Source organism: Choloepus didactylus, chromosome 4 (genome assembly GCF_015220235.1).
Source record: "Choloepus didactylus isolate mChoDid1 chromosome 4, mChoDid1.pri, whole genome shotgun sequence".
Taxonomy (NCBI): Eukaryota; Metazoa; Chordata; class Mammalia; order Pilosa; family Megalonychidae; genus Choloepus; species Choloepus didactylus.
Window position 1 is genome coordinate 113,939,216 of NC_051310.1, and position 27,945 is coordinate 113,967,160.

At 37.5% G+C, this 27,945-nt stretch overlaps 1 protein-coding gene across 3 annotated transcripts; it reads left to right on the forward strand.

Annotated features, from left to right (window-relative positions):
• Window positions 1–27,746, forward strand: MTFMT (mitochondrial methionyl-tRNA formyltransferase). Of its 3 annotated transcripts, XM_037833689.1 has the most exons (10): window positions 51–285; window positions 391–468; window positions 2,128–2,337; window positions 6,535–6,657; window positions 14,163–14,265; window positions 15,519–15,594; window positions 21,368–21,459; window positions 25,307–25,385; window positions 26,230–26,312; window positions 27,315–27,746. In XM_037833689.1, the coding sequence occupies exons 1-10, from the start codon at window positions 65–67 to the stop codon at window positions 27,513–27,515; spliced, it is 1,266 nt and encodes a 421-aa protein (XP_037689617.1). In that variant the 5' UTR covers window positions 51–64; the 3' UTR covers window positions 27,516–27,746. The 3 variants fall into 3 exon arrangements, with proteins under 3 accessions (XP_037689619.1, XP_037689617.1, XP_037689618.1); XM_037833691.1 differs by lacking the exons at window positions 51–285; window positions 391–468 and adding an exon at window positions 1–41; XM_037833690.1 differs by lacking the exon at window positions 391–468.
• The last annotated feature ends 199 nt before the right edge of the window (window positions 27,747–27,945 follow it).

The following is a 27,945-nucleotide window of genomic DNA, read 5'->3' on the forward strand; positions in this document are numbered from 1 at the left end:
GGCATGCACCCTCATCCTTCACCCCGACGCGCCTGCGCAGGGTAGGTAGCCGGAGGCTGGGGCTATGAGGGTGCTTGTGACGCGCTGCTGGGGGCGCCGGCCGGCCCGCGGCGTCCCAGGGTTAAGGCCGAGTTCCCATTGGCAAACGCCGGCGGGTCTCGGCGGAACCCCGGGCGGGGAGGAAGGCCAGGGCGCCCGAGCCCGCGAGAAGCCGCCCTGGCGGGTGCTCTTTTTCGGCACCGACCTGTTCGCCCGCGAGACGTTGCGGGCGCTGCACGCCGCCAGGTACCGGAGCCAGTACTTGGGGTGGCCGGGGGGGCGGGGGACGATGAGGGCGCCGAAGCGGAACCTCTACGGCTGAACCCCAAGGGTTTTGGACCCCTTGTCCAGGAAAGCAGCGGCGTCAGAAGGATGTAGGCCCAGATCGCCGCGTCTGCGGACTCCCGGAAGGTGTGCGGCACCCGCCGGGTCAGTCCCTGGGCGTCTGGTCGCGTTTGGTATGCAACCCCCATTCCCCGTGCAGTCTGTCCGCGGTCCTAGTGCCTCCCCAGCACCGCACGGTGCCAAGCCTTTCCATAACTTTTCTCTGTCCAGTCCCACCCCCGCCTGCCCGTTTTGTATGTGAGGAAACCGGAGCTCAAAGAGGTTAAGCGACTTGCCCAGGATCATCAATTGAGCTGGTTGGGACTCAAACCGGGCCTGACTTAAAGATCCCCCCTTTCCAGTTCCTCCTGAAGCCTTCCACACATCTTACTGGTATTCTCCAGTCCTGTGGGCTTGTTCTTACGAGACACATGCATCCCTTTGCACACGCATGCCTCACTCCTTCACTACCCATAGTGTCTCTGTATACAACGGGATTCAATTTTCTGAAGCAGAAATGAGGACATAGCTCAAAAACGAACTTTTTTTTCCCAAATACATTTATAAATCAGAAGTCTTAGTTGTACATTTAGCATGTATAAAATTTAATAGAACTTGTTTCGGGAAAGAAAAAAAATTATTTGAAATCCAACCTGTCCTGAAAATTCATGGTATGTGGGAGGTATACCCATATATACTGTTCTCCCTCCTTCCCCTGAACCTACATGTTTTATTTCTTCACTCAGTTTTTTCCGGGGGTCCCCTTCCCATACTCCTGTCATATCCATCAAGTCTTCCTGACAAATACTTCACAGTAAACTTCATATATTGAATCCCTCCTCAATCCCCTTGTATCATATTCCTCTCTCCACCCAATCCCCTCTGTACTCACACCCTGAAACACCCTCTGCACACCATGATCCCTTTATGCTGCTGTTTCCCCATTTGCCACATGCATCTCTCACTGCATGTTATCCTGAACCTTCTGATGATGCTTTACTTGGCAGTTTTTTCTTTAGTGCCTTCTTACATATTCTTTTTCTTTTAAGTCCTCAACATGTATATGCAATACACATTTATTAAATTAAATAAATGCACAGCCCTTGGGTGCTGGAATACTATGCAGCAGGTAAAGAGTGAGGTTGTGCTATGTGTACTGCCATGGAATGATGCCCATAGAATATATTTTTGTTTTTGAAAAAGTATATATTATTTGGAAAATACATGGTATGGTACAAAATGCAAAAAGATAATCACTGAAAAGTCGTTTCCTTCCACCTCTTGTCTCGTAGTTCCCAGTTTCTCCTCCAGAGACAGCCACTGTTTTCAGTTTCCTATTCTTCTAGAAATGTTTAGTGCATATACAGCATATGTATATTTAACCCATTTTTTAAAAAACTCACATAACAGCATATTACATATAGCATTGTTAAGGGGAAAAAAATGCAGAACAATATGAATAATATGATCCCAGTTATGTGGAATGTATATACTGTATATGTTTCTGTAGGCACAGGAAATCTCTAGAACCATGCTATCCAAACAGTAACCACTAGTCACATGTAGCTGTTTATATTTAAAATAATTAAAACAAAATGAAAAATAAAAATTAAGTTTCTCAGTCACACTAATTTTAATCATTTAGCTCTAAATGGTTCATGAGTTTAATTATAAGTATACCTTAGGAGTATGTGAAATAGTTTAACTTTGGGTCGTAGTCTGTAATACTAACTGTCATGTTTTCTTCCAATCTTTCCAACTTAGGGAAAACAAAGAGGAAACATTAATAGAAAAATTGGAGGTGGTCACAGTGCCTTCCCCATCATCGAAAGGACTGCCAGTGAAGCGTTATGCTGTGCAGTCTCAGCTTCCAGTGTATGAGTGGCCAGATGTGGGATTTGGAGAATATGATGTTGGAGTAGTGGCTTCATTTGGCCGACTTTTGAGTGAGGCCCTTATTCTTAAATTTCCCTAGTAAGTCTTAATTATAAGGAAATACAGTATAGAAACCTTAGTCTTTATAAATGGACCTGGTATCTAAAGTGTGATAACTTGAACTCTAGTTCTACTTTCTTTAGTATTTTTTCTACTTGAGTATTTTCTCTTAAAATAACAGCCTTTATTATGAATTGTTATCAAAATGTATTAAGCTCTTTTACACTGTCTGTGGGCTTTCATCCAGCCTCATGCAAATTCCATGTATATGCTTACAACTCCCAAATTTATGCCTCCTATGAAGACCTCACCCCAAACTCCAGGCTCCTAATACCCAACTGCCTGCTCCACAACTCTGCTTGGATGTCTAATAGCCACCCCACATTGAAGATGTCCAAAAATAAATTCCCAAACTTTTGCCCAAAACCAATTCCTCCCCAAATCTTCATCTCTGTAAATGGCAACTCCATCTGCCTAGTTGTTCAGGCCCAAAACTTTGGAGTCATCCTTGATTTTTTCCCTTATACCCCGTGACCAAACCATCAGGAAATCCTGTTGGCCCTACCTTCAACATCTGTGTACTCTGTATCTTACCACTTCCACTGCTGTCAGTCTTACCTACATTATCACGTTAGCCTAACTGGTCTCTACTGCCCTTCCATCTCTCAAGTCTTTTACCAACCTAATAGCCAAAGTTATCTTTTTAAGGCATCAATCAGATCATGACATTCTGCTCAAAATCCTTTGGTGGTTTTCCATCTCACACAGAATAAAAAAATTGTTATGTTGGCCTATGAGGACCTATATGATTTGGGCCTCCACTGCCTCTGGCCTCATCTCCTACTGCTGTTCCCCAGGTTCACTCCACTCCAGCTGCACTGACTTCACTGCGAGGCCTTCAACTTGCCAAGTTTTTACCTTCCTTGAGACTTTTATACTTGGTGTTCTCTCTGCCTGAAAAGTCTTTCTCCCATGTATCTGCATGGCTTATTCCATTTTCGTGTTTGCTCAAGTGTCACCTTATCAGTGAGACCTTTGACCACTGTTAAATTGCAGTCTCCCACCCAATATTCCTTATCCCTTTTTCTGCTTTATTTTTCTCCATAGCACTTAGCACCATCTAATAAATGTTTTACATATTTTGTTTTTTATTGCTTACCTCCCACTTTTTGTACATAAGCTCCCTGAAGGCACAATTTTTTCTATTTGGTTCACTGCCACATGTATCTCTAACACTTAGAACAGTGCCTGCATATCAGGTGTGCTTGTTGGATGACTGGGATGGGGCTGAACAGTGAAGCTAGGAATATAAGACTTTCTCACTCACACACTCAAGGGAACTCTCATGCCGATGGAGACATCAGTAAACTAATGGCAGGTTAGTAAAGTAAATTGCTCATCAGTGAATGGTAAATACATTAGGATAACAGGCAAAGGTGAGTAGATCATTTGATGGGGATTCAGGAAGCTTGTTTAGGCATTCCATATTCTATTGAAACTAATTGAAGTGAGGATAATTTTTTTAATGCAATTTTTTGAGATATATTCACACACCATATAATCTAACCAAAGTATACAGTCAATGGCTCACAGTATCATCATATAATTGCACATTTATCACCACAATAAATTTAACATTTTCATTACTCCAAAATTGAGAAAAAAATAAAAAAGAACACCCAATGCATTCCATACTCTTTACTGCCTGCCCCCCCCATTATTTATATATTTTTGTCTTTATTTTATTACTCATTAGCCCATACACTGGATAAAGGGAGTGTCATTCACAGGGTTTTCACAATCACACAGTCACACAATAAAAGTTATAGTTGTACAATCATCAAGAATCAAATGTACTGGATTACAGTTCAACAGATTCAGGTATTACCTTCCAGCTATTCTAATACACTAGAAACTAAAAAGGAATGTCTATATAGTACATAAGAATAACCTCCAGAATGACCTCTTGACTCTATTTGAAATCTCTCAGCCACTTGAACTTTATTTTCTTTCATTTCTTTTCCACCTTCTGTTCAAGAAGGATTTCTCAATCCCATGATGCCAGGGCCAGGCTCTTCCCTGGGAGTCCTGTCCCACATTGCCAGGGAGATTTACACCCCTGGTAGTCATGTCCCACATAAGGGGGAGGGTAGTGAGTTTCTTTGCAGAGTTGGCTGAGAGAGAGGCCACATCTGAGCAACAAAAGAGGTTCTCTGGGGGTCACTCTTAGGCATAATTATAGGTAGGCATGGCTTCTCCTTTGCAGGGATAATTTAATAAGGGCAAGCCTCAAGATCAAGGGCTTGTCTTATTAAATTGGGAGTCCCTAATGCTTGTGAGAATATCAGGAATTTTCCAGGTGGGGAAGTTTAATATTTCCACATTTTCCCCCATTCCCTCAAGGGGACTTTGCAAATACTTCTCTATTTTCTGCCCCAAATACTCTAGGATGTATTGGAGTCTTTCTTTAACCTGTGCAGAATAACATGATCTCATTCCCTATTTTAGGTTCCATGTTGTTTAAATAAATTGACCATACAGGTTAAGTTCGATAGTGTGCTACAGAGAATATAAATTTTGTACCAAATAAACATGTGTTAAATAACAATTAAAACTCAGGAACAGATGTGACTGCTATAAGAACTTACAATCTAGGAACATTTACAGTAAGCCTTATTGAACATTCTGTACTCCTGCATCGTAGATTGCCAGTCTCTGCCCACCTTCTATCCTCTGATAACCTGTGCTCTCGAATTCAATTCTCAACATTTGCTCATTATAGTTAGTTTATATTATTGAGGCCATACTATATTTGTCCTTTCATTTCTGGCTTATTTCACTCAATATGATGTTCTCAGGGTTCATTCACCTAGTTGTATGCCTCACGATGTCATTCCTTTTTGCATCCATGCAATATTCTGTTGTATGTATACACCACAGTTGGCCCTTCTGTTCACCTGTCAGTATATCCTTAGGCCACCTCCATCCATTGCAAATTGTGAATACTGCCACCTTAAACACCACTGTGCAAATGCCTATTCATGTCTCTGCTTTCAGTTCTTCCAAGTATAGACCAAATAACGGGGTTGCAGTATCATATGGCAAGCCTATACTTAGCCTCCTGTGGAACCACCACACTGCCTTCCAGAGGGACTGCACTGTTCTACTTCCCCACCAACAGTGAATAGGTATATCTCTCTCTCCACATCTCCAGCACATGTATCTTTCTGTTTATTTTTTAAACGGTTTTATTCACATACCTTACAGTCCATCCTAAGTGAACAATCAATAGTTCCCGGTATAATCACATAGTTATGCATTCACCACCACAGCCTATATGAGAACATTTCCATTTCTTCCACAAAGAAAGAAGAGGAAGAAAATAAAAGAATAAAGAATTAAAAAAAATTCCATACTCCTTCTTTATATTCCCTTCTATTGACATTTAGCTTTGGTATATTGCCTTTGTTAAAATCAGTGGGAGAATATTGCAGTGTTACTGTTAATTTTAGACCCTAGTTTGCATTGATTGTATTTTTCCCCATATATCATCCCATTTTAAACACCTTGCAATGCTGACATTTACTTGTTCTCTCTTACGTAAAAACTTTCTTACATTTCTTATTTAATCACCATCATTGTCTACTCCAGGTTTCGCTAAGCTATATAGTCCCAGTTTTTATCCTCTATCTTTCCTTCTGGTGTCATGCATGCCCCTAGCCTTCCTCTTTCAATCATACTCATACTCAGCTTTGTTCATTATACTTACAATATTGAACTACCATCACATAGTATTGTGCTATCCATTTCTGGATCTTTACAGTCAATCCTGTTGAACATTCTGGATGAAGTGAGGGTAATTATGATGTGAATAAATTATAGAGTTCACCTTTTCCATGAAATGCATAATAGGGTTTGAATGATTCTTCTCATATAGTAATAAATGCATTTTTTGGTTTTGTAAAAAATTGCCAGGCATCATGAGCTGTTGTGGAACATCTTTGAAACAATGAATAGTTGTTGCTCTGTTTTAAATTAGGTTTCATTTATTGCGTATAGTAAAAGAATGAACTTGTTTCTGATTCCTTCATTTAAGGAATACAAGACTAGATTTAACTGATACTTAAAAAAATTTTCTGGAAAAGTTTAATGATAACAAGTAGCATAGTAATTTAGGTAGAAGTAACTAAAGGGTGAAGCCTACTTGCATACTAATGTCTGCATTTTTAAATTCAGTGGTATATTGAATGTGCATCCCAGTTGCCTCCCGAGGTGGCGTGGTCCAGCCCCCATAATCCATACAGTGCTCCATGGAGACACAGTTACTGGAGTAACAATTATACAAATTAGACCTAAAAGGTACAGCATATTTTATTTTCTTGAGATTTTTGTGATTTTAAATGCTGATATCAATCTCTTTGGGGGGAAAATATAATGGGTGGTGCTCACTAATGTCTGTAATTCCAAAGTACTTCCTTTGCTTTTGTACCCTTTCTGGTTTTTTTCCCCCGATTTCTAACACAAGCCATATATCTTTTGGTATTTATTGAGTGTCTCTTTAAAGTCCTTGTGAAATTTTTATTTGAAATAATTATATTATTAACAACTGGATATCTAGAAAATACACCGTGTAAATGAGAGATGGATTTTTGTGTGTTAGTGGTTAAGAATCTTGGTTCTGCTGGCCTTGGTTTCTAAACTGGTCAGAAGTTTTTTGGAACCTGAAGTAAGAATACATTGTGTACCAGTGTGTCATGTAATTGTCTTAAACATTTAATTTTTTCTACCATACCTACAACCTAAGAAACTATTGCTTAAAATTGCTTGTGTTGGGAAATTCCGGGGAAGATGGTAGAGTAGGGAGCTCCAGGATTCATTCCTCCCAAAACAGCCAGTGGACAGGCAGAAACCATCTGAAACAATTGTTCTGGGGCTCCAGAGGCAAGGGGAGCACTGTACAGCATCCAGAGAAGAGTGGGACAAAGAGGCTGAGAAATCATGCAAAGAACTATGAGTAACTTGCTCCAGGGTGGCAGCTAACACCCATCCCCACTCTCAAGGCGAGCCGTCTTGGGTCTGGTCCCTCACTGGCTGCTGCAGACGGAGAAGGATATGTAAGCCCTATTTCCCAAGAATGGGAGTCAGGGAGGCACGGCTGAGTACTGATCACTTTTCATTGGTGAATTTAGATCAGTGGGTCCTGGCTCTAAACCACTGTTTTAGCCTGCCCTTGACAGGGACTGCCATGGCTGTTGCTCCAACCCCACCCCCCAACAAGGGCAAAGGCAGTGAAGGCTTAATAACTCAGGGCCTCCTTAGTGCTGAGGGGAATTGTTTGCCAAAGAATGCCATCTGCTGGGCAGGACAGGAAAGCACAGCTTTAGGAAGTCATCAAAAAGGCTTTTTGGCATCTTTCCTGACCCTCTCCCCAGGGCTCTTTGGAACTGGTCTGCACCACCTTCATGGGTCCTTGGCCCTCTTTTGACTGGGAAATACTAACATGGGAAAGTCCTTCTGGGGTGTCTCTCCTCCCAGAATTTGCCCTCCAGGCAAAAGCAGCTAAAGGTAACAAAAGGAAAGTAAAAAAAAAAATAGAAAAGAAAAATTAAAACAACAGAACAGATCAAGATTCCTGATGAAGGAACAGAGGAAAGAAAGCTTTCTCTTAGGGGTGCAGCAATTGTGCAAATAGTGCTATCTCTAAGTGTACCTTATACCCAGGGCAAGAATCAGAGAAGAAGAGCTGAAAAAATCTGGTCGATTAAACATAGGCTATTCAAAAGATCTAGAATAAGTTGAACCAAGTGTCAAAGAAGACCCTTAACACAAAGCCAATCAACAATAAAACCCTAGGCAAGAGAGAGAAACTGACATTCAGAGTGAACTCATCAAGATAATCAGGTGCCTAGACATGAGCAAAAAGTTACAAGCCATACTATGAAACAGGAAGATCTGGCCTAGTCAGAGGAACAAATTAAAACTTTGGAGGAGACATAGAATTTGGAACACTAATCAAGATGTTCAAATGAATCTAACTAAATCAGTTCAAGGAGTCGAAGGAAAGTATGGCTAAAGAGATATGAAGAAGACATTGGGTGAGCATAAAGAAGAATTTCAAAGTATGAAAAGGAAACATTACTTATGGGAATGAAGGGCACAATAGAAGAGAGAAAAAACACATTAGAGGCTTACAACAGCAGATTTGATCAGGCAGAAGAAAGAATCAGCGAGCTAGAAGGTAGGGCAACTGAAATCTTGCAGACAAGAACAGATAGAGGAATGAAAAAATTGGACAGGGTCTCAGGAATTGGATGGCAGCACGAAGCACACAAACATGTGCCTCATGGGTTACCTAGAAGGAGAAAATAAAGGAAAAGGGGCAGAAAGAATATTTGAAGAAATAATGGCCCCAAATTTCCCAACTCTTATGAAAGACTTAAATATGCATGTCCAAGAAGCACAGCATACTCCAGAATAAATCCTATTCCAAGACACATACTAATCAGAATGTCAAATGTCAAAGATAGAGAATCCTGAAAGCAGTACCGCAATAAGATTAAGGGCCAATTTCTCATCAGAAACTATGGAGGCAAGAAGGCAGTGGTACAGTATATTTAAGGTACTGAAAGAGAAAAACTGCTAGCCAAGAATTCTTTATCCAGCAAAGCTGTCCTTCAAAAATGAGGGAGAGTTTAAAATAGTCACAGATAAACAGAAACTAAGAGAGTTCATCAAGAAACCTGCTCTATAGAAAATACTAAAGGAAGTTCTGCAAGCTGAAAGGAAAAGACGGGAGAGAGGCTTGGAGGAGAGTGTAGAAATGAAGATTATCAGTAAGGGTAACTAAAAGGGTAAAAAGAGAGGCAAAAAGAAAATATGATATATAAAAACCAAAGGATAAAATGGTTGATGAAAGTACTACTGCCTTTACAGTAATAACACTGAATGTTAATGGATTAAACTCTCCAGTCAAAAGGCTGGCAAAATGGATAAAAAAATTCGATCCATCTGTGTGCTGTCTACACGAGACTCACCTTAGACCCAAGGATACAAATAGGTTAAGAGTGAAAGGCTGGAAAAAGATATTCCATGCAAACAGTAACCAGAGAAGAGCTGGGGTAGCTATACAAATATCAGACAAAATGGACTTTAAATGCAAAACTGTTGTAAGAGATGAAGAAGGACACTGTTAATAAAAGGGGCAATCTACCAAAAAGAAATAATCATAAGTATTTATGCATCTAATACATGAGGCAAACACTGGCAAAACTGAAGGGAGAACTAGATGTCTCTACAATAATAGTTGGAGACTTCAATACATCACTCTCATCTAGATAGAGGATCAGTAAGGAAACAGAGAACTTGAATAATATGATAAATGAACTAGACCTAACAGACATATGTAGAACATTGCATCCCCAAAGCAGGATGCATTCGTCTCATGTGCTCATGGATCATTCTCCAGTATAGACCTCATGTTTGGGTCACAAAATAAGCCTCAGTTAATTTTAAAAGATAGAAATTATGCAAAGCAATTTCTCTGACCATAATGGAATGAAACTGGAAATCAATAACAGAGAACTGGAAAACTCACAAACATATAGAGGTTAAAGAATACACTCTTAATCAGTGGGTCAAAGAAGAAATTGCAAGAGAAATCAGTAAATATCTTGAAATGAATGAAAATGAGAACACAACATATCAGAACATATGGGATTTGGTGAAGGCAGTGCTGAGAAGGAATTTTATAGCTCTGAACACCTACATTAAGAAGGAAGAAAGAGCTAAAATCAAAGACCTAACTGCATACCTGGAGGAACTAGAAAAAGAACAGCAGACTAATCCAAAAGCAAGCAGAAGGAAAGAAATTATACAAAGATTAAAGGAGAAATAAGTGAAATTGAGAATTAAAAAAAAATAGAAACAATAAAACCGAAAGTTGGTTCTTTCAGAAGACCATTAAAATTGACAATCCATTAGCTAGACTGACAAAGTTAAAAAAGAGAGCAGATGCAAATAAATAAAATCAGAGATGAGAGGAGGGACATTACTGCTGACTCCACAGAAATAAAAAGAATCATAACAGGGTACTATGAATACCCATATTGCCAACAAATTAGACAACTTAGGTGAAATGGACAAATTCCTAGAAACACACAAACAACCTACACTGACTACAGATGAAATAGAAGACATCAACAGACCAATTACAAGTAAAGAGATTAAATCATCAAAACCTCCCCCCCAAAAAAAGGCCAGGACCAGGTGGCTTCACAGGTAAGTTCTGCCAATCATTCCAAGAAAAATTAATACCAGTCCTGCCCAGACTCTTCCAAAAAATTGAAGAAGAGGGAAACACTACCTAATCATTCTGTGAAGCCAACATCATCCTAATGCCAAAGGCAGATAAAGATATTACAAGAAAGAAAAATTACAAGCTTATTTTTCTAATGCATATAGATGCAAAAATCTACATGATCATTTCAATTGATGCAGAAAAGGCATTTGACAAAATCGAGCATCCTTTCTTGATTGCAGCACTTCGAAAGATAGGTATAGAGGGAAACTTCTTCAACATGATAAAGGACATATGAAAAAAACAGCTAACATCCTACTCAATGATGAAAGACTGAAAGCTTTCCCTCTAGGATCTGGAACAAGATAAGGATGCCCACTGTCACCACTGTTATTCAACATGGTACTAGAAGTTCTAGTCATAGCAATTAGGCAAGAAAAAGAAATAAAAGATAATTCAAATTGGAAAGGAAGAAGTAAAATTTTCACTATTTGCAGATTACATGATCCTATATATAGAAAGTCCAGAAAAATCTACAACAAAGTAGCAGGATACAAGATCAATACACAAAAATCAGTAGTGTTTCTAAACACCAGTAATGAGCAATCTGAGAAGGAAATCAAGAAAAAAAAATTCCATTTACAGTAGCCACTAAAAGAATCAAATATCTAGGAATAAACTTAACCAAGGATATAAAAGACTTATACACAGAAACTACGACACATTGCTAGAAGAATTCAAAGATCTAAATAAATGGAAGGACATTCTATGTTCATGGATTGGACGACTAAATGTCATTAAGGTGTCAGTTCTACCCAGATTGATTTACAGATTCAATGCAATCCCAATCAGAATTCCAACAGCCAGTTTGCAGAAATGGAAAAGCTAGTTGTCTCATTTATTTGGAAGGTTAAGGGGTCCCAAATAGCCAAAAACATCTTGGAAAAAAAAGCACGAAGTTGGAGGATTCTCTTCCTTACTTTAAAGCATATTACAAAGTCACAGTGGTCAAAACAGCGTAGTACTGGCATAAAGATAGATACATTGACGAATGGAATTGAATTGAGAGTTCAGCAGTACACCCTCACATCTGTGGCCAACTGATATTTGACAAGGCTGCCAAGTCCACTAAACTGGAAAAGAAAATTCTCTTTCATAAATGGTGCTGGAAGAACTGGCTGTCCATGTGCAAAAGAATGAAAGAGGATCCCTACCTCACACTCTATGCAAAAGTTAATTCAAAATGGATCAAAGATCTAAATATGAGAAACAGGACCATAAAACTGCTAGGAGAACATGTAGGGAACCATCTTCAAGATCTTGTGGTAGGCGGTGGTCTCTTAGACTTCACACCCAAATCACAAGCAGTGTAGGAAAGAATAGATAAATGGGGCCTCCTCAAAATTAAAAACTTTTGTGCATCAAAGAACTTTGTCAAGAATGAGAAAAGATAGCCTATTCAATGGGAGAAAATATTTGGAAACCACATATCCAGTGAGGGCTTAATATCCAGAATATATAAAGAAATCCTACAATTCAATCATAAAAAGACAAACAACCTAGTTTTTAAAATGAGCAAAAGATTTGAATAGACATTTTTCCAAACAGGAAATACAAATGGCTAAAAAGCATATGAAAAGATCCTGAAATTCACTTGTTATTAGGGAAATGCAAATCAAAACCACGAGATATCATTTCACACCTGCTAGAATGGCCACTATTAAAAAAAACAGAAAACCACAAGTGTTGGAGACGATGTGGAGAAATAGGAACAGTCATGCATTGCTGGTGCGACTGTAAAATGGTGCAGCCACTGCAGAAGACAGTTTGGCAGTTCTTCAGGAAGCTAAGTATAGAACTGCCATATGATCCAGCAATCCCACTACTAGGTATATACCCAGAAGAACTGAAAGCAGGGACTTGAACAGATATTTGCACTCTGATGTGTCCATAGTGGCATTATTCATAATCGCTAAAAGATGGAAGCAACCCAAATGTCCATCAACCAATGAATGTATAAAGAAAATATGTATATACATATGATGGAATATTGTTTAGTTATAAAAAGGAATGAAGTCCTGATGCATTGGACAATATGGATGAAACTCGAGGGCATTATGCTGAGTTAAATAAGCCAGACACAAGAGGATAAATGTTGTGTGATCTCACTGTGAACTAATAATAAGATAGCTCAGAGATTTTAAATCTTAGAATACTGGTTACCAGAGGATAGACTGGGGATAGAGAATGGGGAGTTGAGGCTTAATTTATACAGAATTTCTATTTAGGTTGGTTGTAAAGATTTAGAAATGAATGTTAGTGATGGTAGCACATTATTGTGAGTAAAATTATCAGCACTGAATTTTATATATGAATATTGTTGAAAGGGGAAGTTTTGGGTCATATATGTTGCTAGAATGAACGTTAGAAGATAAAAAATGGGACTGTATAACACAATGAATCCTGTTGTGAATGATGGACTGGAGTTAATAGTACAAGTATAAGAATGTTCTTTCTTGAGTTATAACAAATGTACAACACTAATACAAGGTGTTAATATTACTGTGGTATATGGGGAAAAATGTGGTAAACTATGGACTACAGTTAGTAGTACTATTTAATATTTCATCAGTGTAGCAAAGGTATCACAACTAATGCAGAGTGTCAGTGGGGGTTATACGGAATGTTGTACTTTTTTTACATGACTTTTCAGTAAACCTACAACTTCTGTAATTAAAAAATAAATATAATTAAAACACAAACAGAAGTTGTTTGAGTTTATTAAGTCCCTGCTTGTGATCAGCTAGTGTCCTGTAGAAAAGAAAATTCACAGGTTCACAGGAACAACACAATATCTGGGATTTGTTTTAACCTATTTTAGGAAAAAAAAGGGAAGAACAGAAGAAAGAATGTTGATGATTCGAAAATCTAGGTGATATGTATGTGGTGATTCATTATACCAATCACTTTTCATGAATGTGCTTTTGCATAATAAACCTTTTATTAAAGCTCACAGGTTAAAAAGTAGAAAAAACGAAACCATGAAGTCAGATATTCAAAATAAAGCCTGTATCTAATGAAAACCCATGGCCAGTGTTTACAGAGCCTGACTTGTTTGTAGGACTTGTGAGAATGCAAATACCCTTTCACCTACTTAAAATTGCCAGTGATTATAATCAAGGCAAAATTCTTGCCCTTTGAGGAGGGAAATCAGAAATATGTAATTATGAATTTCTTAATTGTATTTTCTTGGAAAACAAATACTTTATGTTTTCAGTGTCCAGGTAGATATTTTTCATACTACTTGTGACTAATGGTAGAACTATTTGAAATTGCAATTAAATCCCTGATACATTTTTCCCTTTAGGAAAAATTAAGTTAAAATCTAAACACAGCCAGTTTTTGCTCTCCCTTCTTTCAGAGTGCATTTTTCCTCTTGCTAAAGGCTAAAGAGTCAAATTGTGGCTAGGTAACCACCCTTGTGGCACATAAACATTCATGTAGACAAATATATTAATCCTAAGAAATAGTCAGTAATCATGTAATTTGCTTTTGATTGTTTTGCTAGGTTTGATGTAGGCCCAATTCTCAAACAAGAAACTCTTCCTGTGCCACCCAAGAGCACCGCAAAGGAATTAGAAGCAGTGTTATCAAGACTGGGTGCCACCATGGTACTGTTCTCTAATATCCCACTACTATTTATTTATTTAGTAGGTTTCCTAAGTGGTTATGATGAAAGGAGCAATTTCATAGTGTGTAATTTTAAGCTACTTAAAAAAAAAAAGAGAGTGATTTCTATCTTAGCTTACTAAAATTAACCTGGCATTTGTAACTTCTTTTAAGGTTTTGAGAATTTGCACAGAGTAGGGTCTTAGTAAAGGCTTTCCAATGAATCAGGTGATCTAATATGATCCTCCAGATTTCAAAGCAAGGCCTTTTGACTATTCTTCGCAATTTCACTTACATCCCTGTCAGAGTAAACCAACAGCCAGTCCTAGTGACTTTTAGCTCTCCTCCCACTTCGTTACCTGTATGCTAATCATTTGTTACCAGAATTCCTTTTCTCCATCTTATCTTTAGCCCCTGGAATTCTGCTGCACACCCTAGCTGTAAATGATTTCTCTTCCCACAGTGACTTTGTATACCTCATTTAATCTGCATACAGTAGAGTCTGTGTAAATGCTTAATGACCAAATTAATGTGTTTTTTTTTTTTATATGAGCTAGTTAACTTTATACAGAGGAAAACTTTTTTCTTAACTATATAAACAGTACTTCCTATTCTAGGCCTTTACCTCAAAAATGCTATTATAGTAATGGCTGCCACTTACTGAGCACTGGCTTTATGCCAGGACCATTCTAAATCCTCTAAAATCCTCTATGGACTTTTTTTTTAACCGTCACAACGGAACTTTGAGGTAGTTGTTGCTGTTTTACAGATAATGACGTTGAAGAATTAAAATAACCTGTCCGTGATAATGCACCTAGTAGATGGTGGAACTGGGATTTGAACCCAGAGCTATGTGACTCCAAAGTACATTCTCCTTCTGTGAGGCGCCACTGCCTTCCTTCCTGTGGGATTACTGTGTGGACAGCTGAGCACAGAGTGTCCTTTTACCAAAATCTGGAACTTCTAGGCAAGCTCAGCATCCTCTATAAGCAAGTTTATACCAAAATCTAGAACTTCTAGGCAAGCTCAGCATCCTCTATAAGCAAGTCAATGACATATGCTCCCCAGAGAACAATGTCTCTGCTAGAACTCCACCAAGACAACACTTAACTCATAGCCAAAGCCAATTTACATCTTCACCCAGCCAAATAGCTCTTTTAAAGTTATAGATAATTTCAGGGTGTTGAATTGTAATATATTTCTGCTTTGGTTCTTCTGTTTATCTTGAATATATATTGCTCTCCTTTTTTTGTAGCTTATTTCAGTTTTGAAAAATTTGCCTGAAAGTATGAACAATGGAAGGCAGCAACCAACTGAGGGGGCAACATATGGTGAGTGAAGGCTGCAGAGACTCTTTACATCTTTCATAGGGTTTTGTTTGTCTTGATGACATTTGAATACTCAACTTCTTCACTTAAATATTTCCCTTAATTTTGATTAAAGGTTGAGTGCCCACGTGTTATGTCCTTTTCCAAAGAGTGGTTGGTAAGGTCTCCCTCTCCTTCTTAGCGGGTAGCCTCATGAAGGATGGGAACATTTTTTTCAACTTTTTATTTTGAAAATTAGGAAACAGAGATAAAGTGAAACTCGAAGACAATGAACACCCATTCACCCCAGAGTTAACAATTAATGTTGGGCCATATGCTCCTTTTTTCTATATGTCTGTATTTGGTATATCTATTTTAATTTTGGCTGAATTGTTTGGAGGTAAGCATGATGATCTTTCACTTCTAAATAATTTGAACATATATCTCCTAAGAGAAATGAACAGTTCCCTAATAGCTTCTATTTAAATTTACCTAATTTTCTAAAAATGTATTTTATAGCTGTTTTTTTTTTTTCAAATTAAGATCCAATTATTATTAGTTATATCTGTGTAGAATTCTTCCACTATTTTTTTTCTCAATGATATTTACTTTTTGAAGAAACCAGGCTTAACATTTTGGAAAACTTCAATGGTGTTTGTTTGTTTTTAATTGACTTTTTAATTTTCTTTATGACTCAGTTTAATTTTTGAATATGTAAAATATTTAAAAGGATATATACTCAGAGAAGTCTTGCTTCTGTCCCTATTCCCATCAATCCTGTGGTATCACATTAGTAAGCCGTAATATCAGGTTGCACCAAGGCTAGTGTGTTAGTAAGGCCCTTAAGAGTGGCATTAATCTCTGCAGTCCCTCCAGGAATCCAGTTTACTATTTTGCTAGGCAGGAACAGTTCTAGTGGCTTCCACTTGGCCTTTCTACCATAATAGCCCTTACTTCACGAGTCAGTGAACCAATGTGATGATTCTGTCAGTTGCTGAGCATATCTATTCCAATTATGCATTCTGGACCTGGGGAGATAACCACAGAATGGGTCTGGGGACCCACTGGACCCACTGTGAGACAGATCTGAGCTAAAACTCCATTGATCACCTGATCTCCATAAGCCCCTACTCTGACTGGTGGACAAGAGTGATGTTTTGAGTTTCCTGGAATTAATGTCACTTCTGAACCAGTGTCTCATAATCCCCAAAATATCTGATCATTTCCTTTTCCCCAACACACAGTTACCCTGGTAAAAGGCCGTAGCTCCCTCTGGGGAAGGCTGGGAGGAAGATTAACAGTATAAATTTTTGGCAGTGTGACAGTGTCCTTCCCCAAGGGTACCGGCCTTCCCTTCATTCAAGGGGCTCTGGCTCTGTAAACTGTCTCAAGTCTGGGAATTGATTAAGGGGCCGTGACTCTCTGTTTTTGTAATTCAAGGTAGGCTTTTGTTCACTTGACCTAGAATTCTTCTGCTTATACAAATCAAACAAGAATTTAGTAGACTGCCCATCTATTTTACTTCTAGGTACTTCATGATCTACTAGCCAACACTGTAAGTTTCTGCGAGTCAGATTATTATGACTGCTGCTTTGAGCCTGTTTTCCATTATGTTAGCCATTCTCACATTGTCTTTGGTGATTAACTGCTGCCACGTGGCTTCTGCTGACTCGAGATCTGATTATCCCCATTGTGTTTAAGGATTCCAGCTCAGTGACAGCAGTTACTACAGTAGTATCTGACCTACAGAGAAGGGCAATTACAGAGCTCTTTGGGGACAGTGGAGCTATTTGTACAAATTTCTTCCTCACAGTCCTGGTAAAAGGTGTGTCCTCTGGACTTTCCAGGGATGTATGAGCAGGATAAATCCACTCTAACATTTCAATCTCTCTAAGCCTTTGAATCCCCTCCTCTACATTATACCAGGGCAGTTCTGGCATTTCAACCTCAGGTAATGTTGGTTACATTTTGATCCATGTTTCAGCCAGCCACCCAAACAAACTGTTAATGCCCTTTCTAACCCCTCGATCTACAACATTGAATGCAGAATCTCTGCTTAGTGAGCCCATATCAGTACATTCAGCCTGATCCAACTTTATATTCCTTCCACCATTATCCCACACCCTTAATATCCATTCCCATACATATTCCCCTGATTTTTGTCTATGTAAATTGGAAAACTCATGCAGTGTTTTGGAGTATAGCGTACTTCCTCATGAGTCACACTTTGTACCTTACCTTTCAGGGCCGATTGGGACATTAGTCTAGTTATAGGTCTTGAAGCAAAGATTGGTGGTGGGGGTGGGTCATGAAAAGAATTAGAAATATCCCTCAAGCCATTTACCTCAGGACATTCTGTTGCAGTTTCATCTCGTGAAACAGGGTTAATGTCTCCAGACAGAGTAAGGGTTGCTTCCTCAGGGGAGGTGATTATAGGTTTAGCAGGCACTGAAGGGTTAATCTCTTTAGGTAGGGGCTGGATGGCAGAATCCTCAGGGCAAACTGGAGATCTGGAAGCTGTTTCCTCAAAGCAGGCTGGATGTTGGGTAGCTGTCTCCTCAGGGAAGACTGGAGGTGGGGGGGAGCTCTTTCCTCAGGGCAGACCACTACAAGTGTATCTAACAAAGACTTAGCAGAATCCAGGGTTCCAGTGTCCTCACTGCCATTATTATCAATCCATATGTCCTCATCCCAAGTTTCAGGATTCCATTCATTTTTAATCAGTGCCTTTAACATCAGACACCCTGCAAGGCTGAGATTTTAGTATATGTTTTAAACCTGCTACTCATACAATGAGACTCTGGATCTGTTTTTCAGAAATCTCATCTGTGGCCACAGGAAATAAGATTTTCTTTCAGGGCAGACATAGAAACCTTCACATCTGTCATACGGTGCTTAAGTTTCAAATTTGAGGCCTTTAGCTCATCCCTTTCTCTTATAAGTTTATCCAGTGTATCTAAGAGCAACCAGCCAACATCATTATACCTCTTAACTCTGCAAAACTCTGTTAAGGTGTCAAAGACACTGTCACCCAGAGCTTTGCTTCATACAAGAGTATGATTAGGAGAATCAAATGGTGATATTTTGCGTATCTCCATTGCCTACTCATGCCGTGGACTGTCAGTGCCATCTTGTTTATTGGAAATGGAGTCATTAGTGTCTTTGAATTTAATCAGAGTAGAAAACCAGTTGTAAAAGCCTATTTTAAGATTCTGATTCTCGAACCACTCCAGGTACCAAGCTGTATCAGTTAAGGTTCTCTAGGGAAACAGAATCAACAAGAGATATCTGTAAATATAAGATTTTTTAAAAGTTTCTCTCACAGCTGTGGGGATGCAGGAGTCCAAATTCTGTAGGGCAAGCAGCAAACTGGCATTCCAATGAAGGTGTTCGATGAACTACTCAGGAAACACTTCGCGGGCTAGCCGAAGAAGCAGTGAAGGTCCTCTATCTGTCTGGCTTATAAATCTTCAACTGATTGGATTAAATCCAGCTGATTGAATTCTCTCATTGTAGAAGACATGCCCTTCGTTGATGCAATCAGTCACAGGTGCAGTCAATTGAATGTCCTTGCAGTAATGGTTAGGACAGTGCTTGCTTGACCTGATACCTGGACACCATCACCTGGCCAAGTTGACACATAAACCTAACCATCACAGCTAGTGAAACTAAGTTTGATCATTTGGTTGAGGTTGTGACTGCCAGATATTTCCAGATGTGTTTTTTCCTTTGCAGGTAATCTGTGAGGTATTACTTTGTGCAGATATCCCATTCCCTAACAACCTTTCACCTGGTTGTTTTAGCATGGATTTATGTTCCTTGCCTGAATGAATTACTTCATTAGGGATTACAAAGTGATATTCCAATTCCTATTACATTTAATGTTTGTATTGTTCTGGAAAGAAGAACTTTTCCTCATTAGCTGTGGATGAACTTTAGTTCACCCTAAAATGGCGAGGTAAATGCTTAAATTTTTCTTTATCAATTTTTAGAGTAAGGAGTTGCTACTATAATCACCTTCGATTATGGTGGCAAATGAAGTCTCTTTTTTTTGCGAGGGGAGGGATGTAATGTCTTCTGATGTATGGATTTTCATTTATTGTCTTTTAAAGTTAATTACAGTCATAATTCTTTGTGCTACTTAGGTTGTCCCAAATTTGGCCAGTAGGAGCAACTTAATTATAATTAGACTTTTAGTGCTTCCTTGCTTTCTGCCACAAGGTGTCCCAGGCTCACGTTGTGAATTCTCTGTCCTCACTTTATAATCAGCCATTCCTCCAGGGAACCTTGTTCATTTTAGCGGGGGGTGGTATTTAGAGATCATCTGGTACAACAATGTATTCCGAGATGGGGAGTCAGTGGTCAAAGCTAGGAATTGTAGTTTTAAAAGTCATGTGTTCACATCGTTTCTAATTCAAATTCAATGTTACAGGATTTTTTTTCTTATCTTTTTTGTTAATATTAACCTATCCTTTTATTTAGTTATTTGCTATGCATAAAATAGTTTCAGAATTACAATACCAATATTATTTCTGGACAGTAAAATTATTGAGTTAAGATTTAAGATTTTTCTACAGTTTTTTTTTTTTGGTTTTGTTTGTTTGTTTTGTCTTAATATCCTACTAGGGGTATACAGTCAGAGTACTGAGTTCAGACTTACTGGTGATAAGTACTTTTTCTGTGTGGCTTTGTTACTCAGTTTGATACATAGGTTTGTTTGTTTCAGTTTGTTTTCAATTTTAGGGATTGATCTTTTTTCTTTATGATTGAATTTTACTTTTTGAATATGTTAATTAAATCTTTGCATGGTTCACAAGTTAAAACTGTTTTAAAAGGTATACTCAACCTAGTGTCACTTCCGTTCTTACTTCCTCCAATTCTGTTTCCCTCCCTTGTGTTGTAGTTATTTTTATTCATTTCTGATTTAGCCTTCCAATGTTTCCTTTTTGCCAAAATAAGCAAGAAAAAACATTTTTCTTTTGCCTTTTTTCTTACACACAAGATAGCATAAAAAATATACTCTCTTCTGCAATTTTCTCTTTTTGCTTTCAGTAAGAAGAGATTTTCCTCGTTATTTTTTATGATGGCATAGATCTCTGTTGTGTGGATTATTCAACAGGTTCCATATTGATGTGGGCATTTGGGTCATTTCCAGTCTTTTGCTATTTCAAATAATGGCACAATGAGTTATCTTAAATATATATGTTACTTCCTAGTTTAATATGTAAGAAATTGCAGCTTGGAGCACTTTGGTTTACATTACTCCTGTGAGTAAAGGTAAAGATCTTTTCATACATTCAAGATTTATTTGCGTTTCTTTTCCTGGGGAGTGTCTTTTTGCCCATTTTTCACCAGGTTTTTGATCTTTTTCTTTTCATTTTTTAGGAGCTTTTTATATGAAAGGGAAAGTAACCTTCCATAATATAAATTGCAAATATTTTATTTCAGTTTGTCATTTGTCTTTCGACTTGGCTTATGTCCTTCTTTTTGCCCTGAAAAAGTTAATTTTTATATGGTTGCGTTTTCAGTCTTTTCTTTAATTCCTTCTGGATTATGAGTCATAGTTAGAAGGGTTTTTTCTATTCCCAGGTTGTAAGGAAATTCACCTATGTTTTCTTCTAGTACTTGTATGGTTTATTTCTTTATTTTTACTTTATATATGAAAAATTCTAACCATATACAAAAATGGAGAGAATAATATAATGAGTTCTCTTGTACTTACCATTCTGCTTCAGCAGTTATCAATTCATAGACATTGAACCAGATAGTCATTATTGCTATTGGCTATATCTTGTAGCCCCTAAGATTTCTGCTGGTACCAGCTGTGTAAAATGGGAGGAGCAAACTTCAGAGCAAATACTCAGACTTCATCGTGCTATTGGAAATACAGTAAGTTGGAAGTCACATTGCAGTTTTACCTAAATTGTATGTGTGTAATTTATTTTTTGATTGTTTTTGTTTTGGATTGACTCTCATAAACTAAACCTGGGAAACCTGAAACTCATTTTTAAAATATCCTTTAAATCTCAAGTTTTTATGCAGGCCTTAGAATTTACAAATCACTTTCAAAAATACGTTTTGCTATTTCTCATAACCATGGGAAGAAGTTGGGGCAAGTTTTATTATCCCCCAAATAAAGTGAAGATGACCAACTTAGGGGTGCTTGAGTCACTAATTAATGAACCCAAGTCTTCTGACTCCTAATCCAAAGCTTTTTTCAGTGTGTCTTTCTATCTTTGGCCAATTTTTGAATACAGATTCTTAAATCCTTGAATTCCACATACAGTACACAAAATGGAGTTGTAACAGGTCGTTGAAATATCTGAGTTCAGTTGTAGTTCTTTGACACATTTGTGTCCTTTTTCGTCTCATTGTGATACCGTCTTGTGTTGTTTGAACTCTGGGACTACCAAGCATGGGGATTTTAATGGAGCACCTGTGTTATTAATGTTGGGTAAAGTGAGGAACATGTACAGTAGCTCAGCTCTTTAGTGAGAATCACATTGTTGTCCCATTTTAAAGTTGAAGAAGTCAAGGCTTAAAGCAGATAATCACTGAATGGTAAGTGAATGTTGTACAAGGTCACATAGCTAGTTAGTGAGAGTCAGATTTTGAACCAGATTGTGTGAATTCAAACCTGGTACTTTCCCCACTGCAGCAGAGTGGCTTGGGGGAAGGAAAATGGACTTTAGAGCCAGACAGACCTGAGTTCCATCTTGTCTCTGCTACTTCTTAATGTTATAGCCTTGGGAAAGTTATTTAAACTCTGAGTTTTTGTTTGTTTCTCAGTAAATTAGGAGTGAGATAATGTATATAAAGCATCTAGTACATTATTTGGCACAGAGTAGGCACTTATTAAATGATAGCTACTATTAGTCATCCATTCATTAAACAAAATATTTTTTGAAAGCCTTTTACATGGCAGGTACTATTCTAGGTGCTAGAGATACAGGTGGTGGAGGGAAACATAAAAAATAAGATAGTGTTGTAAGTTTCTTGATGAGAATTAAAATAGGATAATGTGATAGGGAAACCAGAGATTATTTTACAGTGGCCTCTCTGAGCTGACATTTAAGCTGAGATCTGAAAGACAGTGAGAGCCAGCCATGCAGAGATCAGGGAAAGGGCATTCCAGGCAGAGGGAGCAGCTAGTATAAAATCCAAAGTGGGAATGAGCTGGGCACATTTGAGGGAATGAATGAAGGTTGGTTTGGCTGGAGCATCACAAAGAAGAAGGAGAGTGGTGGAAAATGAGGTCAGAGGTAAGTGAGAGATGATGGCAAGTTGGAACAGTGACAAGAGTGGATAGAAATGAGTGGAAATTAAGGAAAGAGAAATTAAAGATAACTTAGAGGTTTTGGGGTAAATGGTGGTACCATTGAATTGAGATGAGGATATCTAGGAAAGAGCAGCTTTGGGGAGAGAAATCAATAGTTCTGTTTTGGCCACATTAAATTTGAGATATTAGGAGACATCTTATGGAGATATCAAGTAGACAACTTCCTGAGATGCAGTTTAGAGCAGTATCATGAATTATATTAGCATCTCTAATTTACCACATTGTGACCTTAACTTTTGCAATTCACCTTTCCCTTCCACTGAGAAAAGCTTTGTGCTGAAACAGAATGAGCTCTTATTTTGGAGCCAGAAGGTGAGGTTTGGTTCCTGAAGTTGCCATTTACTAACCTGTGAGCAAGACCCTTAACGTCTTTGAATTTCTGCCCTTTCACCTCTAAAATGGGGTTAATGACCATGTCCATAACTGTTAGGATCAAAGGAGATAAAATGATTTAGATTTAAATCCATCCAAATTGGTTTTGACATGATGGTAGACACTGAAATGATTATATTCCTACTATCCCTTTCGTATCTTCTGTCATTGCAGCGCTCCGAGGATAGGATGAAAACAAGCTTTACCTCCTCAAGAACAGGGGCTATATATTCTGGGTATACACCTACTGTATTGATAGCCTCAGTAAATATAAATCTTTTTTAATCAGTAAGCATGTTTCAAAAATATTTTAAGTTCTATGAAAGAAAAAAGTTACACACATGAAAATGTGAAATGGACATCCTTTCATAACTTTTACTGGGAGCAAGTGAAAGATAAGTGAGATAGCAAGTTACAGAAGAGAAGAATTTGTACAAAAATATTACATATATAAGGTTGTGAATATCTGTGAACTTTTTCTTCAAAGGCATTTAGTTCTTTGATTTAACATCCAAATCTTTGCAACAATGTAACTCTTCTGAAAGTTAGATGTCCTCTTTATAAAAAGAACCCTGAGCTGGGAATCAGAAAACAGATTCTGACCCTGGCTTTGCCACTAACTACATGTGTCTAACCTTGGGAAAAGGCCTCTATTTCCTCGTCTATGAAATAGAAGATTGAACTACAGTCTGAAAATAAATTTATTTAATTCACAAATTTGAAAGCACTTATTTCCTGGTGTGTGTTAATTTTTATTAACATATTTAAATCAAGATCTAGTATGTCAGGTATATTGGAAACTTGTTATGTGGTAAAGGTGGCATTTCACATTAGGGGGAAAATGAGATGGATTATCCAGTAAATAGTGTTGGGATAACTGCTAGCTATTGGAGGTTGGGGGGAAAGCACTCAAATCCCACCTTTTAAAGTCAAAATAAAATATGGATGAATTCAGAATTTAAATGTAAAAAATGAAACCATAGAGGACTGGAAACAACAACAACAACACAGCTAAATAATTTTACATTATTTAATACTTTTAAAGTGTGGGAGAGGCCATTTTAAGCATGACATGAACCACTGAAGTCATGAGAGAAAAAAACTGATAAATACAACTCCATAATAATGAAAAACTTATAGAAGGAAAAAAAAGACTATCTAAGATTAAAGGCAACAAACTGGGAAGAATATTCATAAAACATGTGAGAGTTAAAGGACTAATTTCCTAAATATATAGAAGTCTTTTGCAAATTAATAAGAAAGAGATGAACAAACCAGTTTTTTTTTAAGGTTATAAATAAGCAGTTTACAGAGAAATTAATAAAAATTACAAGTAAATACATGGAAAGCTCCTTAGCCTTAATAATAAACAGCAATAGATTATTTTATTTTTTTACTTATCAGTGCAGTCTGACATTAAAATGTTGATAGTCTTTAATCTGCGCATTCTACTTCAAAAAAATCTCCAGAAATATAAAAGTGCTCAAAGATACCTCTACAAGATTTTATTACCACATTGTTTGTCATAATCGCAAGAAAGAGTGATCTATAAGTTTGTAATGATAAGAAAAGTTGTGGTTTATGGTCAAGTAAAAATGTCTTCTTATAAAACTATATGTTCTGATCTTGTAATAATATTTGCAGAAAAAAGTATACAGGGAAATATACATCAAACTGTTAACAGTGGTTACCTTTGGAGATGGGAGTATGGTATACTTTCATTCCCTCAGATGTTTTCTTTTTTTAACGTTAAGTCCTGTGATGTTTACATTTCTTATGAGCATAAATTTTTAATCAGAAATATTGACAAAGGTATTAAACATTGATTTTAAAATAATGTTTAAGATCTTCTGCATCTTAGAGACTGATGCAGAGGGTTACATTTTTATCTGTTCCATAAGATTTATATATTGGGTTTTCTGTAATTGGGAGAGAAGACAGACCAGATTAACACAAAATAGTAATTGAAAGGGGTTTCTGGGTTAAGTATATTCCCTTTCATACCTTCTTTAATTTTATTTTCAGATTCCGTTGCAGACACTTTGGATGGGTTATACTGTTAAACTTCTGGATTTGATAGAAGTCAGCTGTTCCATCCTTGCTGGTATTGTCTTTTGAATAACTGACATGGAAAATGTTCACACTATAGTCTATTTGAAAATGTCTGTTTTACTCAACATCATATTCACTAAGAAGAGGGATTATTTTAGTTTGTTTCGGTTCCATAATGATAATACTTTATATTCATTTACTGTCTTACTCTTTACAGTGTCCAGTCACATGTGTTTTCTCATTTATTCATCACAGGGACCTGGAAAATAGGCAGAGCAGCATTACCATCCCATTTCAAGCTCTGTGATTTCCTACTTTAAGGGTTTCAGGGAGTTCAAAATGACTTGGTTAATTTCATTCTGGTGAATGTCATAATGAAAATCTCTGATCACCTGAGAAACTTAGGCCAAGTGGAGCATTTCAGACTGAGCCCGTCACAGGTCCGTTCTGAGGCCCATCAGAGTCCTCCCAATGTGGTGGTCTGAAGGAGTGTGAGCCGCAACTTCTTCTAGTTCAGGGGTAGTGCTGGAGTTCCCAGGATTCCAGGAATTTGGATTTGTTTGGTCAGAGATTGAAGAGCCAGCTTAGATCCTAACCTTCCTATGTATCTCTCCAGCGGTGAGTAGTTATTTCCCCAAAATAGTCAGAACTTCTAGATTTAGCCTTTCAGGTTGCTCACTGGGAGCCTGGGTAAGAGCTTCTTATGTGTAATGGAAAGCTTTGGGTTCATGATGTATATAGAACACCATGGCCCAGTCCTAAGTTTCAGATTACACAGTAAAAGTCGGCAGATGTATTCAGTGCTGGTACTGCCTCTCAAGATGTTTTTTTTTTAAGAAGCATCATGGAGTTGCATAGTTATTTATTTCTCTCTTATTGTTTTTTCCATTTCATAGACCCAAAACTAACAGGACAGACTGTTATTCCAGGATCAGTAATATACCACAAACAGTCACAAATACTGCTGGTTTATTGCAAGGTATGTTTTCCTTTAGTTTCTAATTATCATACTTGTTTTACTAAGTTTATAGTTTGTTTCTTTATCATTTTTGATTAGGTCTTCAACCAACTGCCATCCATCAGATTGGGTCAGTGGACATTTTAATTTTCTTAAGAAATAGTGGAATCTCTAGCATAATTTTTTGAAAGTAGTGAGGTTTTCCTGAGACATTATTATTGAAACAATGAAAGAAGATTCAGTAACTTTAGTGCTTTTTGAAAGAAAACTTGTGTGTTCTCAGGAATCCAATTTACTTATTCTTGGTAGCACAAAAGACAGTCATATGAGGTATCTAGTTGAACTCCTGCAATACATGTATCCTGCTTGTCTTACAGTTCAATTGTGGTTAGATATAATTTTTAACTATTTAAAATAACTTTGGGACCATTATTGTTCCACATTCCTTCCATTTCCTGGGTATTTTCCTTTATGTATTGTTTATGTGAGATGTTTCGTATTCAAGAAGGAACCTTTGGAATGTGTGATGGATGGATCTGACTTACAAAGACTGTAGATAAAGTACTCCTACATTATACCTCTCTTCATCCCTCCTCAGCTTATTCTGGAATAGTGCTAAGTGTATCACTGTCTGTGTCTGGGTCTGTGTATATGTCTTGCATGTCTGGCGGTGTGCTCTAATAGAAGGAGCTGGATTGTCCAGAAATGTGAGTTTGACTCCCACCAGGCTGTCACCTCAGACAAATGACTCACTTCTCTGAGGATCAGATTTCTTCTCTAAAATGTGGGTGATATTGGCTTTGCCTACCTTTTAGAGTTAGGTTTTGATGCCCAGTCTTAATTTTTTAGAGTTAAGAAATTGAATTGGTATTATTTAGTACGAGCTGTTTGCAGCTAGGCATTTAGTAAAGGTTTGTTGGTTTCTTTTTTTGTTTTCATGATATACATTTAATAAACTAAAGTTTACTTGGTTCTTCAGTTTTGTTACCACTGCCTGTTCACTATTTGTCTTTTGCCCTTTAGAATGGCTGGATTGGTGTTCAATCAGTGATGCTCAAGAAAATACTAACAGCTACTGATTTCTACAATGGATATTTGCACCCCTGGTACCAAAAAAATTCCCAAGCTCAACCAAGCCAATGCAGATTTCAGACTCTCAGACTTCCAACAAAGAAGCAGCAGGAAAAAAAAATTGTTGCTATGCAACAGTCATTAAGTAGTTAGGAAGAGATGGACAAGAACTTTTTATGTATTTGTAATTTATTAACAGCCTTATTTACAAGGAATTACCATGACTTTCAAAGAAGATGACATTGTTGGAAGAAGAGATTATTGTCAAAAAGATGGATTATCTCACTTTCCACTGTTTTCTTAAAAATAGGTAAAAACAACTTTTTCTACTTGAGTAACAAAAGAAGCTTTAAATAAAATTTTTATTTATAATATCAAACTCAAGGAGGTTGTATCTTTCCCTAACAGCAAGGGCAACTAACTAGTATGTTTATATGTACTAAAAGAGTTTCTTTTAAAAACAGTGCATAGTTGAATTTTTAAACTTATATTTCCCTATTGATTATGTTATTTTAGGAGTATTTAATCTGCATTTCTGATTTTCAACATGTAGTAAAGTCAGCTCTTTAAATTTCTCTACCCA